The sequence below is a fragment of the Acyrthosiphon pisum genome, chromosome X (genome assembly GCF_005508785.2).
Source record: "Acyrthosiphon pisum isolate AL4f chromosome X, pea_aphid_22Mar2018_4r6ur, whole genome shotgun sequence".
Classification (NCBI taxonomy): Eukaryota; Metazoa; Arthropoda; class Insecta; order Hemiptera; family Aphididae; genus Acyrthosiphon; species Acyrthosiphon pisum.
In genome coordinates, this window is record NC_042493.1 from 44,246,214 (window position 1) to 44,262,509 (window position 16,296).

At 31.7% G+C, this 16,296-nt stretch overlaps 1 protein-coding gene across 1 annotated transcript; it reads left to right on the forward strand.

Moving 5' to 3' along the window:
- Positions 1 to 6,309: 6,309 nt before the first annotated feature.
- Positions 6,310 to 8,100, forward strand: LOC103308016 (52 kDa repressor of the inhibitor of the protein kinase-like). The gene is made up of 3 exons (XM_008180621.1): positions 6,310 to 6,553; positions 6,653 to 7,607; positions 7,896 to 8,100. The coding sequence occupies exons 1-3, from the start codon at positions 6,310 to 6,312 to the stop codon at positions 8,098 to 8,100; spliced, it is 1,404 nt and encodes a 467-aa protein (XP_008178843.1).
- The last annotated feature ends 8,196 nt before the right edge of the window (positions 8,101 to 16,296 follow it).

A 16,296-nucleotide genomic window follows, 5' to 3' on the forward strand; every position in this document is an offset into this window, starting at 1 on the left:
CATAATAATTATTGTTATTATTTTTTTTTTTTATTACACAAAATGCTAAAATAAATCTTTGGGGTTCGTACAATGAAAAAAAAATAACTTAAGGTGACTATAAAATAAATTAACGCGTTAGAAGTTAGAAGTTAGAAGTTAGAAGTTACTTTAAAAATAAAGTAACTCGTTAAGATAGAAGTTACTTCTTAAAAAAAAAGTAACTCGTTAAGTAACTTAGTTAAAAGTAACTTAACTTTAACTTTTTAACTCGTTAATGCCCAGCCTTGTCAATTTCTCGCCAGGCATCCTCTCGCTTGTTTTTATTGTGATACAGCTTTTCTCGCGAATTCCACAAAATAGGATACTTTTTATATGTTTCAATTAATTGAATACATTTAATTTGATCCATTTTGATGATGCGCACAGACAAATTACAAATTACGTTTACACGGCGCGAAACAAAAGTGCGAATCTCCTTTGACGCGCACCTCGAGATCGACTGACTGACGGCTCGCCGCACATCCGCCTCGCGAGTCGTGATTCGCGTTCTACAGCCGTCTACACGTCATGAGGATCGACTCGCGAGTCAAACTCGCGCCGTCTAAACCCACCTTAAGAACGCTACCCGGTGGCAACTATAATTTTTTTACCAAATTATGGAGTTAATTATACTTAAAATGTTGATGTACGTTTTATAATTTTTAAATCATTAAGGACTTAATTGCAGATCATCCAGTTCGATATTTTGCTGTAACCTGTAATTTTGTACTGTTTTCACAGGAATACATATTTTTTGCTTATATATTCTTGGTTAATCTACCTATGTATTTAATGCAGGGACTGGAACCTTTATGATTTTATCGGTTTGGGTTTAGGTTTCGGTTCTAAAAAACTAAAAATTTCGGTTTCGGTTCTGGTTTCGGTTTTCAAAAATATCGAATTTCGGTTTCGGTTTCGGTTAATACCGGTTTTCACCTTTATTATTTGACTTTTTTTTTTTTATCAATAAAGTGCTATATAAAAAAAATGAACATAACCTCTATTAATTACCTCTTTTTAGTGACAGGTATTTGTCAGTATTTATAAGTGTAACTATTTCAGAATTTAGGTAATATTATAAAAAAATGATTTATTATAAAATAATAAATTATAATAAATAAATACATTTTAATATTTAAAATATTATTATTAAAAAAACAAAGAAGAATAAATTTTTAACACTTTTGGGTGACCCATGTTTGATATAATAATTTATAACTTATATATAAAAATATAAATTTAAACAATATATACCGCGCTAATGAAGACGGAAGAACAGTTTAGTAGAAGTCGTACAGAGCATAGTATAGAGAAAAGAGTTAACAATACCCGGATTAGGTTTAGGTATTTAATATTATCAATGCAGGCATTGATCAGTAAGGTAACAATTATAATTTATAATTTATATGACAACTTACTCTGAATTCTGAATCACTTATAAACGTCCAAATTGCCATTATTTTCAGAAATTCTACATCAGCTATTGCGAATTGCGATCCTATCATAATATATATCGATTACATGGAAATTAGAATTTGGATTTTTGGTATTTCTTTTATGACAATTCTGTTGTACTTGTACAGTTGTACACATAATAATTTTCTTATTTCTTAACATTGATAAACTTTTATAGGTCTACAATTCTATAATTATTTATTATTACTAATAATTAGTTATTACCAACTTACACCATAGATAAAATATCTATTGGATTTTGGAATCGAAAAAACAGTAAAAACCTCTACATCAAAATGTAGGTTTCGGTTTCGGTTTCGGTTCCTAAAAAAATGTATTTAAGGGTTCCGGTTCGGTTCCGGTTCCCAATATTTAAAGGGTTCCGGTTCCAAAACCGGTTCTTTTCGGTACGGTTCCAGTCCCTATTTTAATGTATAGGTAATTAAGTTATATATTTAATAATATAATAGTTTTATATTTAAATATTATATTAAATATAATATTAGTCGTAGTTAGACAGTATTTTTGCGCTGGGCATGTGTAAGCAACACTGTTTTTGTTATCACATGTGGAATGGAATTGGTCCCATCCCGTCCCGGGTTTTAGTATTACCCGATTTTATATTTTGTATTCGTATCCGAACATTATACAAATAAAAACTATAATTTTGTTCTTCAAGTAATACGGCTTATTGAAGTGATTTACAGTAAAAATACCTATTATAAAAATTGTAGAGTAGAACATTTCTAACAATTGAAAGAAATCCGATTTTTGATGTCGTATTCCAATCGTCCAATATCACATGGTAAATTAACAATTTTTTTTTTTACATTTTATCGATTAATTATTTAACTAATTAATAAAAATATAAAAATCGGGCTTCTTACGATTGTTAAAAAAGTTCTTCTCTACAACTTTTATAATAGGTAGTTTTGCTGTAAACTATTTTAATAAGCCGTATTACCTGAATAATCGAACTATTTGGGTATGATAAAAAAAAGAAACACTCAAAAAACCATTTATAACAATTAACAAAAATCATTCAATGTAGACAATCTGAGCCACAACCAGACTTAGCTCACTTGCCTCTCCCAAATTTTGTATATGTTAATATGAAGATATTTGCTAAAAAAAATTTGTCGGACACTTTTTCTCAGGCAGTCCGTCGTATAATCTCAATCAATTAAAGTTGTTTACCCTAATATTTATAAGTGAACTTAAATGTTTGATATAAACAATATTATTATTTATTTATTTATTATGCGTTCAAAAAAACTTTGAAAAATGAAGGAATAAATGGTTTGTATAAAGGCTATGTACCCACAATATTGGGCATTGTCCCATATGCGGGTACAAGCTTTTATACATATAGTTATCTAAAGACATTTATGAAAGGTAAATATTCGTAAAAAGCATAGTTGATAAAACAATTTTTATTTTTTAATATCTATATTTCATGACACAGAAAAGCACGGATACGATAACATCATAACAAACCTTACTAGTGGGTCAATGGCGGGTATGATAGGTCGAACAACATCATACCCCCTTGACACCATTAGAAGAAAAATACAAACATCCAACATAACAGGCGAAAACTATAAAAGCTTTTGGGCGACTTGTTCGACAATTTATAAGTAAGGTATTTTTATTTAGTAGAAATACGATTGAGCACGCTTTTTTTTATTCAAACATTGCCAAATTCAATCATGTTAATAAAAAAGTATGACCTGTAACTATGACAAATTATATCGGTATCATCATTCATCACAGCATTTTGATACGCATCCTCCGCTTTTTACTTCACCTATATTGTAGTTCCCCACTTTTTATTGGCTGTCAATCATATACATTCATATATAACAGAACAAAATCAACCAATGAGAAGTGGAGAACTACAATATAGGCCGGAGGTGAAGAAGATGCCTATCTACTGCGCAAAACTAGTACAACTGTGATGATACCTATATAATTTGTCATGCTTGTAACTATGTATAAAATAAAAACCAATCTTCCTTACTAAATAGAATTGTTTGGCAATGTTGCATGTAATTTTGTGCTCAATTGTTTTAGTTTTTTGGATTGGCTATGAGTTATTTGTGAAACTTGCTACAGTATTATATCGATGGTGATACGGCAAAAGGGTCTAAGCGACATAATTCATAGTTTTCAGGAGAGCCAAAAAACTTTTTTTCGTGATTAAATTTATTTTTTATTTTTATGTCCTTAATGTTTATACATATTTTTAATTATATTTTGGTTATTATATACATGTATACGGCAATTTGAATAAGTTTGTTAATTAATTTTGGCGCTTATGTCCTATATTTTTTTACTTAATTTACCTGATGGTTCTAATACATTTATCCCCATTATATCATTACATGTTTTAGTGATAACTATTTTTATTTGAGACCAATAAAATAATATTATATCACATGTTCTTTAAAATAAGATTTAGGTTCACAAATATTTTCTGCCAAAAAAAAATATGAAATTTTATTAAAATAACATAACGAGTAATGACAAATAATAATATTATTATTCAATAAAATAATTTTATTTAAGACGTTTAATTTAATTAGATAAAATGGTCTTAATGAGTTGTATAATAAGATAAATAACTTTTCTACAAATAATTAAAGATCAATGTAAAATAATGTATTGCCAAACAAAAATCAGCTAGTGCATTCATTTTTATATACCTAATACCTATAATACAACACTCCTTACTAGTACAAAATATTTTGCATAAAAGTTAGCTCACTTGCTGACAGCCCTGTAAAGAATACTTTTAAAAAGTACTTGAGTAAATACTGAAATACATTTTTTTTTTAAGTATTTAAGATACTACTCAAATACTTCAATTATATAGTATTTCAAATACTACTCAAATACTCTGAAAAAGTATTTGGAATACTTTTCAAATACTTTTGGTTTTTAAAGTGGGTTTCTAACTATCGTAATATAAACACATAGGTAGTAGGTTGTCTAATAGTTAGCTAATAGTTTAAAGGGAATATTGTTATTCAATAACTATTTTCAAAAATCTGGTTTTCACAAACCTTCAGGCGTCAGCTAACACAGAAATACAGAATACTAAATAAAACTATTATTCTATTATTGTAGTTGACAATAATATTTTTCCAACTAATTATTTCAAATAAAAATAAAATGTTCAATATAAAAAACCAAAGTATTCAATACCAAAAAGTATTTGATACAAAAAAAAGTATTTAAAATACTATTCAAAATACTTCATGCTGAAAGTATTTAAAAAGTTATTCAATATTTAAAAAAGTATTTGAATACTTTCACTCAAATACTTTACAGGACTGCCTGCCGACCATCATAAATAATTGGTTTGGCCAATTCTGATCAAATGTTTAAGCGGTTACGCTTAACCCACTGATTTTACCGGCCAAATTCCACAGTTTAACTTTAGTTCAACTATTGTAAAACGGGCCCTAATCTTCAAATATAAATTAAAATAATAATATTATTGTAAATCAATGTCAGTTGTACACTTGTACTCATAGGCGCAAATAGCGTTTAAGATTTGGGGGGGGGGGGCTAATAGGGCTAATAGAGCCTTACTTTGATAATATTGAATAAGCTTAAAACAAAATGTAGGAAATGTTTGGAAGGGCTATGGACATTTTTTTTTGGGGGGGGGCTTAGCCTCTAAATCCCTCCCCCTATGCTTGTACTACAATTTTATAATATCTTAGAAATATCAGTTATATGAAAAATTTGGGTACAAGCACCACGCAATTTCCATAAACGTCGCTTGTCCCCTAAAAAATTATATTAATGTCGTTTATTCCCTATTTTTGTCATTTAGACCCTTTATTTTTAGAAGAAAAAATATAGTGTTGTTTAGACCTCAAACTTAAAATTCAAATTGCCATAATTATAAATGTCACAGCTGTTTTTGCGCACGCGCAATGGACGTAAAATATATTTTTATATCCAAAGGTATAAGCCATGTCGCTTAGACCTTTTTGCCGTGTCAGTGTGTCACCATCGATATGTAAGTGCTTAATACTGTTCGAACATAAAGATAAAAGATACAAACACACTTAATCTTTCAAAAACCTTATTATTGTTCATAAATAAATAACTGTGGTCATACCTAAACATTTTATGTTAATTCTAGAACTGAAGGCATCAGACACGGATTCTACAAGGGTATGAGTATGAATTTAATCAAAGGGCCAATTGCGGCCGCAATAAGTTTTATAACATTCGACCTTGTGAAAAAAACTTTGAACAAAATTTGAAATTATTACAAATAATGATGTATATAATTAAAAATTAAAATTAACAATAAAACACTGAAAAAAAATTAGTTCTACTAACAAAAATATGGTTACCATAACTTAAAAGTAGCTGGCTCAAGGACACAGTGGCGGATCCAGGGGAGGGGCACAGGGGCACGTGCCCCCCCTGTCAATTTTCTATCAACATTTTTTTTATGTTACTACGACGTCTACGAGTATCATATAAATAAAAATACAGTTGTAAATAAAAATAATACTACCTTTTACCTACTAGTAAAATCATTAATTAGGTACATTTAAACTGATAAAAGGAGTTACAGCTTAGTATCTTATCGATCTCTATTTATAACCATTAGGCCCGGAGCACACGTCTTGCGTTATCTTAACGCGCGACACCGCTGCGACGCCGCGACAACGACGTGGTATAGGTACTTACAATTTAATTTCGTACTGGCCGTACTGCACACAAGCACACAGCACTGTTATAAGTTATAACACTATAATTTTTATAAAATAATAACAAAATATAGAAACAACATTAGGCACTGCTATGACACGTAAAGTTGAACAAAATAGGCAAAAATTAATCCCTATTATTGAAACCATACTATTTTGTGGCCTACAAAATATATCCTTACGCGGTCATAGAGATGATGGTTCTATAAATTCTGTTGATGACGATATCAAAAATCAAAAAGGAAATTTTAAGGCTTTATTAGAATTTCGTATTAATGCTGGAGATCAAATTCTAAAAGAGCATTTCAAATCTGCAACAAAAAATACTACCTATATTAGTAAGACGACGCAAAATGATTTAATTGATTGCTCCGGAAATGTTATAAGTGATAAAATAATTCAAAAAGTTCATATTTCAAAATTTTATAGTATTTTAGCTGATGAGACGACTGACGTAAGTATTTCTGAACAATTTTCATTTTGTGTTCGGTATTTTGATTCGGACACATGCTCAATACGGGAACATTTTCTTGGATTCACAAAGGTTGAACATGTAACTGGTGAATATTTAGCTGACACTATTATACAAATATTAAAAGAAAAAAATTTAGATCTTGCTCTGCTTCGAGGACAAGGATATGATGGTGCCGCGAATATAAGTGGTGCGTTTAAAGGAGTACAATCTAGAATTGCAAGTTTACAGCCTCTTGCATTTTATACTCACTGTGCCAACCACAGATTAAATTTAGTGCTCAGTAAAGTAAGCACTGTACCTTCAATTCGCAACACAGTCGGAATAATAACAAATATTTATAACTTCTTAAGGGAATCTGCTTTAAGAACTCAACTTTTGAGTGAAAAAATTACAGAACTTTTTCCACATCAAAAAGCAGTAAAAGCTAAAAAGTTGTGTGAAACACGTTGGGTCGAAAGACATGATGGAATTTTACATTTTTTGGAAATATTACCAGCTATAATAGTTACATTAGACGAATTAAGCCTTAGCAACCATACAGGAAGCAATGCACAATCTCTATCTGCAGCTATTTGTAAATTTGAATTTTTGATTTCCTTAAAAATATTAACGACATTTTTAGCCATAAATCTTCCACTTTCAATGCTGTTACAGAGTATTAATATTGACTATACACAATCGATAGAAATGATCAACAATGTTAAAAATGTATTAACTACAATAAGAGAAAATTCAAAAACGGAATTTAAAAACATTTTTGAAGAAACAACATTAATTGCAAGAAAAATGGACGTTGATATAAGGATTCCAAGAGTAACAAAAACACAATGTCACCGTGCAAACACTAAGCCCCAATCAACTGATTTATCTGAATTCTACCACGTTAACTATTTTCTACCTTATTTGGATTATCTTATGTCAGAACTAAATTCACGTTTTAATGAAAATAATGATTCAGTTATTACTAATTTAAAATTAATTATTCCTAAATATTATTTTACTTATGAAACTTCAGACGATAAAATATTGAATGCGGCTAAGACATAAGAAGCAGATTTACCTCATAGTATTGAAGCACTACGCGGTGAGTTAAATTTATGGAAATAATTTTGGAAAAATAAACCAGAAAAGGCTGATTCTTCAATGGAAGCTTTTAAATATGCATCTATGTTTCCTAACATTAAATGTCTTTTAACAATTCTTAGTGTGATACCTATAACAACAGCAAGTGCTGAAAGGTCATTTAGTTCTTTAAAAAGAATTAAAACTTACCTACGATCGACAATGAGCCAGGAAAGACTTAACGGCTTAGCAATGTTGCATATAAATAAAGATATTCAAGTAAAACCAGGAGAAGTACTAGATGTGTTTGCTAAAAAACATAAACGAAAACTTCAATTCGACCTATGAGGCAATATGAGAACCTATAAAAATATTTTTACTTATTTACTTATTAATGACTACATATATGTATAAATTATTATTATATGGTATGTGATATTATGTAATCAACATTATTATTATCATTATTATTATTATTACAAATTTTGTTTAAAAATAAGAGTAAGTATTATTAATTATATCATCAAAGAATCATTATATAATTTATATGTGCCCCCCCCCCCTATCAAAATATCCAAGATCCGCCCCTGCAAGGACAGCAGTAATTTTAGTTGTATGTACAAATCAATTCTGGTTGGCCGTTACTAGTTGTAACAGTAATATTGTTTGGTCTTGAGGTCTTGTAGATAAAACACGCTTCTGTGCATCATCTTTAAGTTCTCTATTTATAATAAGATTACAGAGACGTCTACGGCCTTATCTAGTAGTACACGTTGTCCAAAACTAGCTAATAATGATTTCCCTTCGTTTGTACTTTTCAGCAGGTTGTGTACATCCTAATTAAAATCATATATTACTTAGTAGGTATAAACAAATTTTAAAAAGAGGTTAAAATAAGTTATAAAGTATCTCCACTATTCAATGACAAACGGCAGTGGCGCCTTGAATCTTGGGATATAATGAAATACATTAAAAAGTAATGAGATAAAAATAAATTAAGTGTAAATCAATATGTATAGGGTTAGATGGGGTTAGTGCGTTATTGTGGTAAATACCTACTTAATTTCAATATATAAGTATAATAACAGATAGGTAGTTATATTGTAGCAGATATAACTTAAATATTGTATGATCATATTGCATGATAATGTAAAAATATGATACTTATAGCGAGATCATAAACCTACAATTTAAGCTTGAAAAAATAATATAAGTTGATCACTTTTTTTGATCACGTACTTACCCTTCCCCTAACCCTATTGGTTATTTTATATTTTTATGATTACATATTGTATAGGTTGAAACCTACGTGTTAAATGCCTGTGTTAATAAGTAATATTATAACAAATGTTAAAATAAAATGTAAAATGTTTAATGTATTTACATTTGTTGGTGTTTGCAGTATACTTGGTAGTTCTTTAGACTGTTGTTCGTTTTGTTGCACTACTCCCAAAACTCCAGATTTATTAAAATATGATTTTCAGCTGACAAAGTAGTTGACGTTTGTGTAGGCTAAATTCAAATTTTACTTTAAAAGAATATACTTTAAAACAGAGGCATAAAATTATTTTAATTTACCTTTAAGTTGGTATGTTCTTCACTTGAATTTTGATTTAGCTCCATTTCAAACTAAAGAAAAAGAAAATGATTAAGAAAAGAAAAAAATTTAGTTTAATTATATATTTTTTAGTGATATACCTATTGTGACATTAAATAATATTCAAATATCTAAATAGGCACTTGAAAATAAAAATATATGATACATTATACACAAACAAATAATAATTAGACTTATATTGGACTTTACATTAATTCCTGAGGATCCTGTCATTCCTTGTATAATTTATTATTCTCTATTGATCAATATTAGTTTTCAATTTAGCTCGATGACCAATCATGGGTACCAACTCTCTTATCATATCATCACTAAGCAATCCTAATGTCTTAATATCTATATCATTTTCTATAAAATAACATGATAAATAAATAGGTAAATAAATAACTAAATTCATTTCAGTAGAAAATCATTAACATTTAAATTAAAGGTTAAATATTAGTAAGCATGAATTAATTACAAATTGGTTATGAATAGAGAGCGGATTTTTAGTTTCTCAAAATATGATCTTACCTATATGTTTAAAAAAACATAATACGCTTCAATACAGATTTAGTGAATTAAACATATTTAATAAATATGGATAAAATATATAAAATCTGAGAAAAATATATTACAATATAAACATATTAAAGTTAAATTTGAAATCAAATAATATCAGAAAATACCTATTGTGTTGTTTTTGAAGCATATTTCTAATAGGTAAACTTAAATGGAAAAACTATTGCATTATATGAGGGCCCCACCCTAGATTTTAATGGGCTGGTAAAATATTAAAAATGTTTGACTTTTGGTAAGACAGGGCTGAATAAAGTGGTGGAGAAAAAAATAAAATTTTTAACTTCAAATAGATGCCTACCTCGAGTCCATGACATTAATGTTTATTTAATTGTTACAACAGTAACAACGCAAGAAACATAGGTTTAGTTTTGTCTGTAAATGTCTACTTAAGCTAGGTATAATTTAAATAATAGGTACGTACATAGATAGTTTTAAATGTTTTGAGACTCATCTCGAAATATTTGAATATATTGTGAAAGATCCCAAGCATTTAGAAAATCCACGACATCTTCGTCTGCCATACTTAGATCTTAAATATTGACTATGTATTTATAATGAACAATGTAACACTATATAGACTATAGGCAAGTCAAAAGTATAGTAGGTAACTAGTAAAATATGCACTAGATAACGTATAAAAACCAAAAACTGAAAGAGTAAAAGACAACAGTTTCGAAATACAGTTACAAATAAACAAAGCTACAAACGATTTTGGCGGCGGACTGTGGAAATGCGGAATGGATATGAGTGTGTGTGTGTGTGGAATCCCGGAAAAAAAGACCAACAGAAAAAAAGAACACGGAAAAAAAGGACAATTTACAATTTTTGAAAACTACACAGAAAATTGCCTATATTGAACTCCTTAAAAATACAAATCTTCATCTCTATATTATTATATTAAATACAATACATTATATATACTTGTGGTATAATAATATAGAGTAAAATAAATTTTTATTACTGGAAATTCCCTATGCAGAGATCACAGTGACCTATGTAGACATTTTCATACGTCTATGCTATTATTTAACATTTAGTCTGTTGACAGTCACTGAAATGTTAAAGTGTTTTAAATAATATAAAAATTTGAAATGGAAGTTTTTAAATCCAACAAAGGCGGTGACAAAATGCCTTTTGAAGGCTACACATATACAGTTAAATACTTTGGTGTAAATCATATTACATGGAGATGTTCAAAAAGAAATAGTAAAATTGTCCTGCAATACTAAAGACTAGTATCTTGAAAACGAACCATTCTGTGACAATAGGACATAATCACTTTGCGAACAAATCCGAGTCTAAAATCAAGATATAAATTATAAATATAAAATAAAATAGGTTTAATATTAATAGTACTGACTTTAATGATGCAGGTGGGTAAATCAAATGTTGTAGCCACACAAATAAAGCATGTTTGTACTCCTAATGTTAATATTATAACATAATAATATTGTACTTTATATTTATTAAGATGATTGGTGTACAACTGGAAAACCATTCCACAAACGTTTACTGCTTGCTGACAGTAGAATAGGTGCCACTGAAAGAATAATATAGGTAATTTTCTGTGTGTTTACTGTTTACATGAGGGTCGTATAAATAATATTATGTAAATTTGTAATGAAGGTAATTTCTCCTTTTATTGAATTTAAATTGTGTATAATATCCAAAAAATATATTATAATGTACACATTAATTATAAAATTACAAAAAAATAACTAAAATGATTATTCTCGGTTTTAAAATGTAGTTTTCAAAAATTGTAAATTGTTCTTTTTTTCCGTGTTCTTTTTTTCTGTTGGTCTTTTTTTCCGTGTTCTTTTTTTACGATTACCGTGTGTGTGACGCGTGTGTCGTACGCATCCTGGATTTTTCATAATATACGGTTATCGGCTTATCGCTACTCTAATTGTGGATATAGTATACTTTACTAAATAGTTGTTGAGATTACAGCAATGCTAATATCACAAATATCTATTGCAGTTCATTAACTATAATAATTATTGTAACAAATATTTTTGGCTGCCTATAACAATACATTTTAGTTGTACTTAACAAACACTTCTTGCAAGGACTAAAATACTATTTGTTTACGAGCACTGTTTAATCTTGCTGCGTTTCAATTTTTATACTTGGAGAAACAATATAAACCGTTAGAATTTCATTCTTGCAGTAGATGCAAAATACATCATTACTATAGTAATTAGTGTATACAACTTACTAAGAATAAATTAATAACAAGATAAGAATAACAAAAATAGAATAACAAGAATAAATTAATATTCGTAACAAAACGTTTGGTTGTATGTATAAAATACTATAGCTTGTATTAGGGTTTGTTAGCGTCTTTTTATTATTAATTGTAAATTGATTGTAAAGTGTGACACACTGGCACCGCTCGTCACTACCGTCTCGGCAGTTGTGGCGCGCGAGTGGCGAGTCGTGCAGGTGTGTGACACTGCGAACAGTTCCGTGCGGTCGACGTTGCGACACAGTGCTCCTGGATCAGTGAATCTCCGTCCGGATTCAAACTGATCTAGCAGTGGCCGACGTAGTTGCTGTTTATTGTTTAACATTGTTAACGCGTTCTTGTAAAGTTATGTCATATATTTAAGTAACGTGTGTTCCTTATTAACGTTTGTAAAATAAAGTCCTGACGATAATTAAAATATTAATTAACGAGTTGTTAATCCTTTAGTTAGTTCCTAATCGTTCATTTGTTTATCTAACAGGTTATTGCAACAATTTATCATTTAATAGATCAATTTTGTTAACAAAACCACTCCGATTTTTTTCAGTGAAAGTACTAAACAGCTAGGTACCGTATGAATAGCCGTGAAATTGATATTTCTTATTTACTCGTGTGTAAACTGTTTGACATAATTTTGTAAATATTTTAATTTTTTTAAAGCGTCACTAAAGCACAAAATATGTAATTATGTTTATTTCTAAAAAAAAATTAAAGTCAGGTATTTATAATACATAATATTATGTATAAAATATACATACTTTAATATTTTATAGGTACATTCTTTATATGAATACAATATAAGTTATATAATATATATTATAATATAATATATAATACAATACAATACTATACAGTCTACATGGTATGTTTGTTTTTGTAATTCGATTATATTCCTCAAATTACAAATAATGTTTAATATGACCATGAGAATGTATTTTTGTTAGTTTTCACTGGGATCTAAACATATATCAACTTACCGACAACATTTCGGAATGCTGTTATTCTTTCAAAAATACATTTAGCTGACCACAAACATTTTTTCAGCTATTGCCATCCACATTTAGGTTAAATTACAGTTTATTTAGCTTACTTTGGGTGAGCCAGTAAGTCAAATTATAGTGGAATATAATTAAAGAAAGCTTGTAGAAAAACATTAATTTATTCCTATTATGGTACCTAATATTATTGAATTGTTAAGTATAACTCGTCTAGTTCATCTTGGCATTTGACAACCGTTACGATTTTTAAAAAAAAGGTGGGCAAGTGGATGTCGCTCTGCTGTATATTACTAGGTTACAAGTGGCTCACTGTATAATGGATGGTATTAAATTTAAATTCAATGATATATAATATCATTGTATAAGAAAAACGATTCTGAGCGGAGACTGAATCTAGGTATAAGATAAATATAAGTACTTATATCTATGGTATTAAAAAAAAAATTGACCTATAATAAATTCCAAATTAATCATATCACAATATCCATTAGGTACTTAGAACGCGTTATACATCAACAACAAACCGTGATACTATCATAAATATATAATAGTATACTTTAAAAGTTTCAAGTAACTACGAATAATATTATACAATCACAACAAAATAACTAAAATAGTTATTCTAGGTTTTTTAATATGTATTTTTTTGATTTTTTGGTAACAGAATTAACTACTTACGTGGAATCTTGTTTTAAATTTATCTTCAGATATAAAAGTTAAATTTTCAACTACAAAATAATTATTCAATTTTAAATTTCATAAATTTTGTCAAAATTTGATCTTTAAATGCTTATAAAAAAAAATTGTGCCTATGTAATTTTAATATTTTTCAACTGTTACTGTAATAAGGCTGCATACGAACTGAGTCCCAGTATAACCTTTTATGACGAATTGAGTCCCGGGTTGTTTTAGGGTATAAACCAATTGAGTCCAGTGAAATTGTAGGTATAATACTAATTGAGTCCATGTTTTAACCCTACAATGCATAGTGTTGCTTGTGAGCAACAATGTTTATAATAGCGTCTAATATCTAAAATACTACTCGTAAGATGCCCGAACATTTTTATTCATGTATTTAATATAGTATATATTCATTTTTTAGTGAATATAATAAACTATTAATAATACTTTAATGATCAATTAGAATATTTCAATATTTTTTTTCGTTATCAGCATTATACATTTTTTTCCCAAAGTATGCATTTTCAAATTACGATAAATCAGTGTTATTTCATGTAAAACCTTCGGGAAAAATTATCAAATGTTTCCTACACTGTTGTACAACAGTGAGTACAAAATAGTTGACATTTTGTCGATTCGTACTGTGGTTAACTAGCCGTTATCACGGTTAGCCTTCCAACGCTTCGTGAGCAGGTAAGTACCTGAAAAAAGGTAGTTGAACAAGTGCGATCGATGATCGGATTTTATTTTGACGGTTAGTCACGTGCATTCGCGATACGAAAAAAGGTTCAGAGAGGAACGGTTTGTCTACGACGAAAAGATGGCGTCGATACGCGGACTGCTTACGTTCGCGGTTACTAGGAGAGAGAGAGCCAGAGCAGGCCGCCGCACGACGCGGAGGCCGCCGCTCGGCGCGAGCGCAATGTGACCAACCGCTCCTGACAAAAAGACAAGTATACAATATTACCTACGACGGAGGGAGGTCATGTGGCCTCGGTTCGCCACATCAATCCCCTCCGACGAAGGAGAAAATGCCGTAGGTGTTTTCGATGTCGAAAGTTTGTCCACGGACTGCATGGCGTACGAATGATCCAGGACTGGGTCATCGCGGAGGACAAAGGCGGGTTTGAGTCGGTCCACTGACACCCACGACGTTCGGTTGCCCAGCTGCAGCTTGAAATCCTTCTCTCTTCGATCTAGCACGGCGTAGGGCCCCTCGTAACGTGGTTGAAGCGGGGCGCGTTGCGCGTCGACGCGCACGAAAACGTGGCTGACGTAGTCGAGCTGCGTAGGCACGAACACACGACGGGCCGGGTCGTGATTGGATCCAGGCGACGGTCGGAGTTCGGCCATGGACGACTTGAGTGCCGTGACGAAATCCGGCGACCCCGTCTCTGGGGGCGCGGAGTGGAATAGCTCACCAGGAAGGCGGAGTGTTGTCCCGTAAACCAATTCGGCAGGTGTTGCACCGCTGCTTGAACGTTGGCTGCGCCTTGGACGAACCGGTGGTAAAAATTCAACGATCCGAGAAAACGCTGCAACTCTTTTTTGGTGTTGGGTTGCGGCCCCCGCCGTATAATGTCGACGCTGTCTGGGTTGGGGCGTAAGCCTTGTGCGTCGACTACATGCCCGAAAAAGGTGAGCGTGCTCGCGGCGAAAACGCACTTCGCCGGGTTAATGGCTATCCCGAACTCCTCAAAACGGCCGAGTACTGCGCGGACGTCATCGACGTATGCGAAAACGAAGTCGAGGCCGGTGAGAACGGTGTTGACTAACCTTTGGTAGGTTTGTGCGGCGTTACATAGGCCGATACACATTACTGGAAATTCGAACAGGCCGAACGGTGTTGTCACGGCAGTTTTGTGGACGTCACCTGCGGCGATCGGAACTCGATTGTAAGCGCGGACCAGGTCGAGTTTAGTGAAGACTGTTTTTCCCGCGAGGTTTGCGGTGAAATCATGCAGGTAGGGCAGCGGGTATTGGAAAGTCCTGCAGAAGTCGGTCCCAATCTGGAGAGCGAGCGACAGTGAGCAAAGTGGCGCGCGCCGACGATGTGGATGTCACTGCGCGGGTGACTGTTCGCTTGTCGGCCGGATCGACCAGGCGCTGGTGTCGCACGTCGACGAGGAGGCCAAAGTAGTGTAAAAAATCGGCGCCGATGATGGAGCGTGAGACGTCAGCCATCTCAAAGGTCCATGTGAACGGGCGCGTAAGTCCGAGGTCAAGGACAAGTGTTTTGGGTCCAAACGTTTTGATGCGTGTTCCGTTGGCGGCTGTAAGATGCACATCGGACGGCTGGCGTGAGCTGTAGTTGTGAGGTATGACCGAAATTTCAGCGCCTGTTTCGATGAGGATCAGCTTGCCGGAACGCTGATCGTTGATGTGTACCCGCGTAGAATTATTGACGACGTACAGGGCGGGTGGCCTGTGCGCGCTTC

Bases quoted from the DNA above. Each gene is read 5' to 3' on its own strand.
- LOC103308016 (XM_008180621.1), top strand. From the start codon at position 6,310: ATGACACGTAAAGTTGAACAAAATAGGCAAAAATTAATCCCTATTATT. The intron at 6,554-6,652 runs GTAAGACGACGC...ATAGTATTTTAG, and splicing joins AAAAAATACTACCTATATTA to CTGATGAGACGACTGACGTA. The intron at 7,608-7,895 runs GTCAGAACTAAA...AACAATTCTTAG, and splicing joins CCTTATTTGGATTATCTTAT to TGTGATACCTATAACAACAG.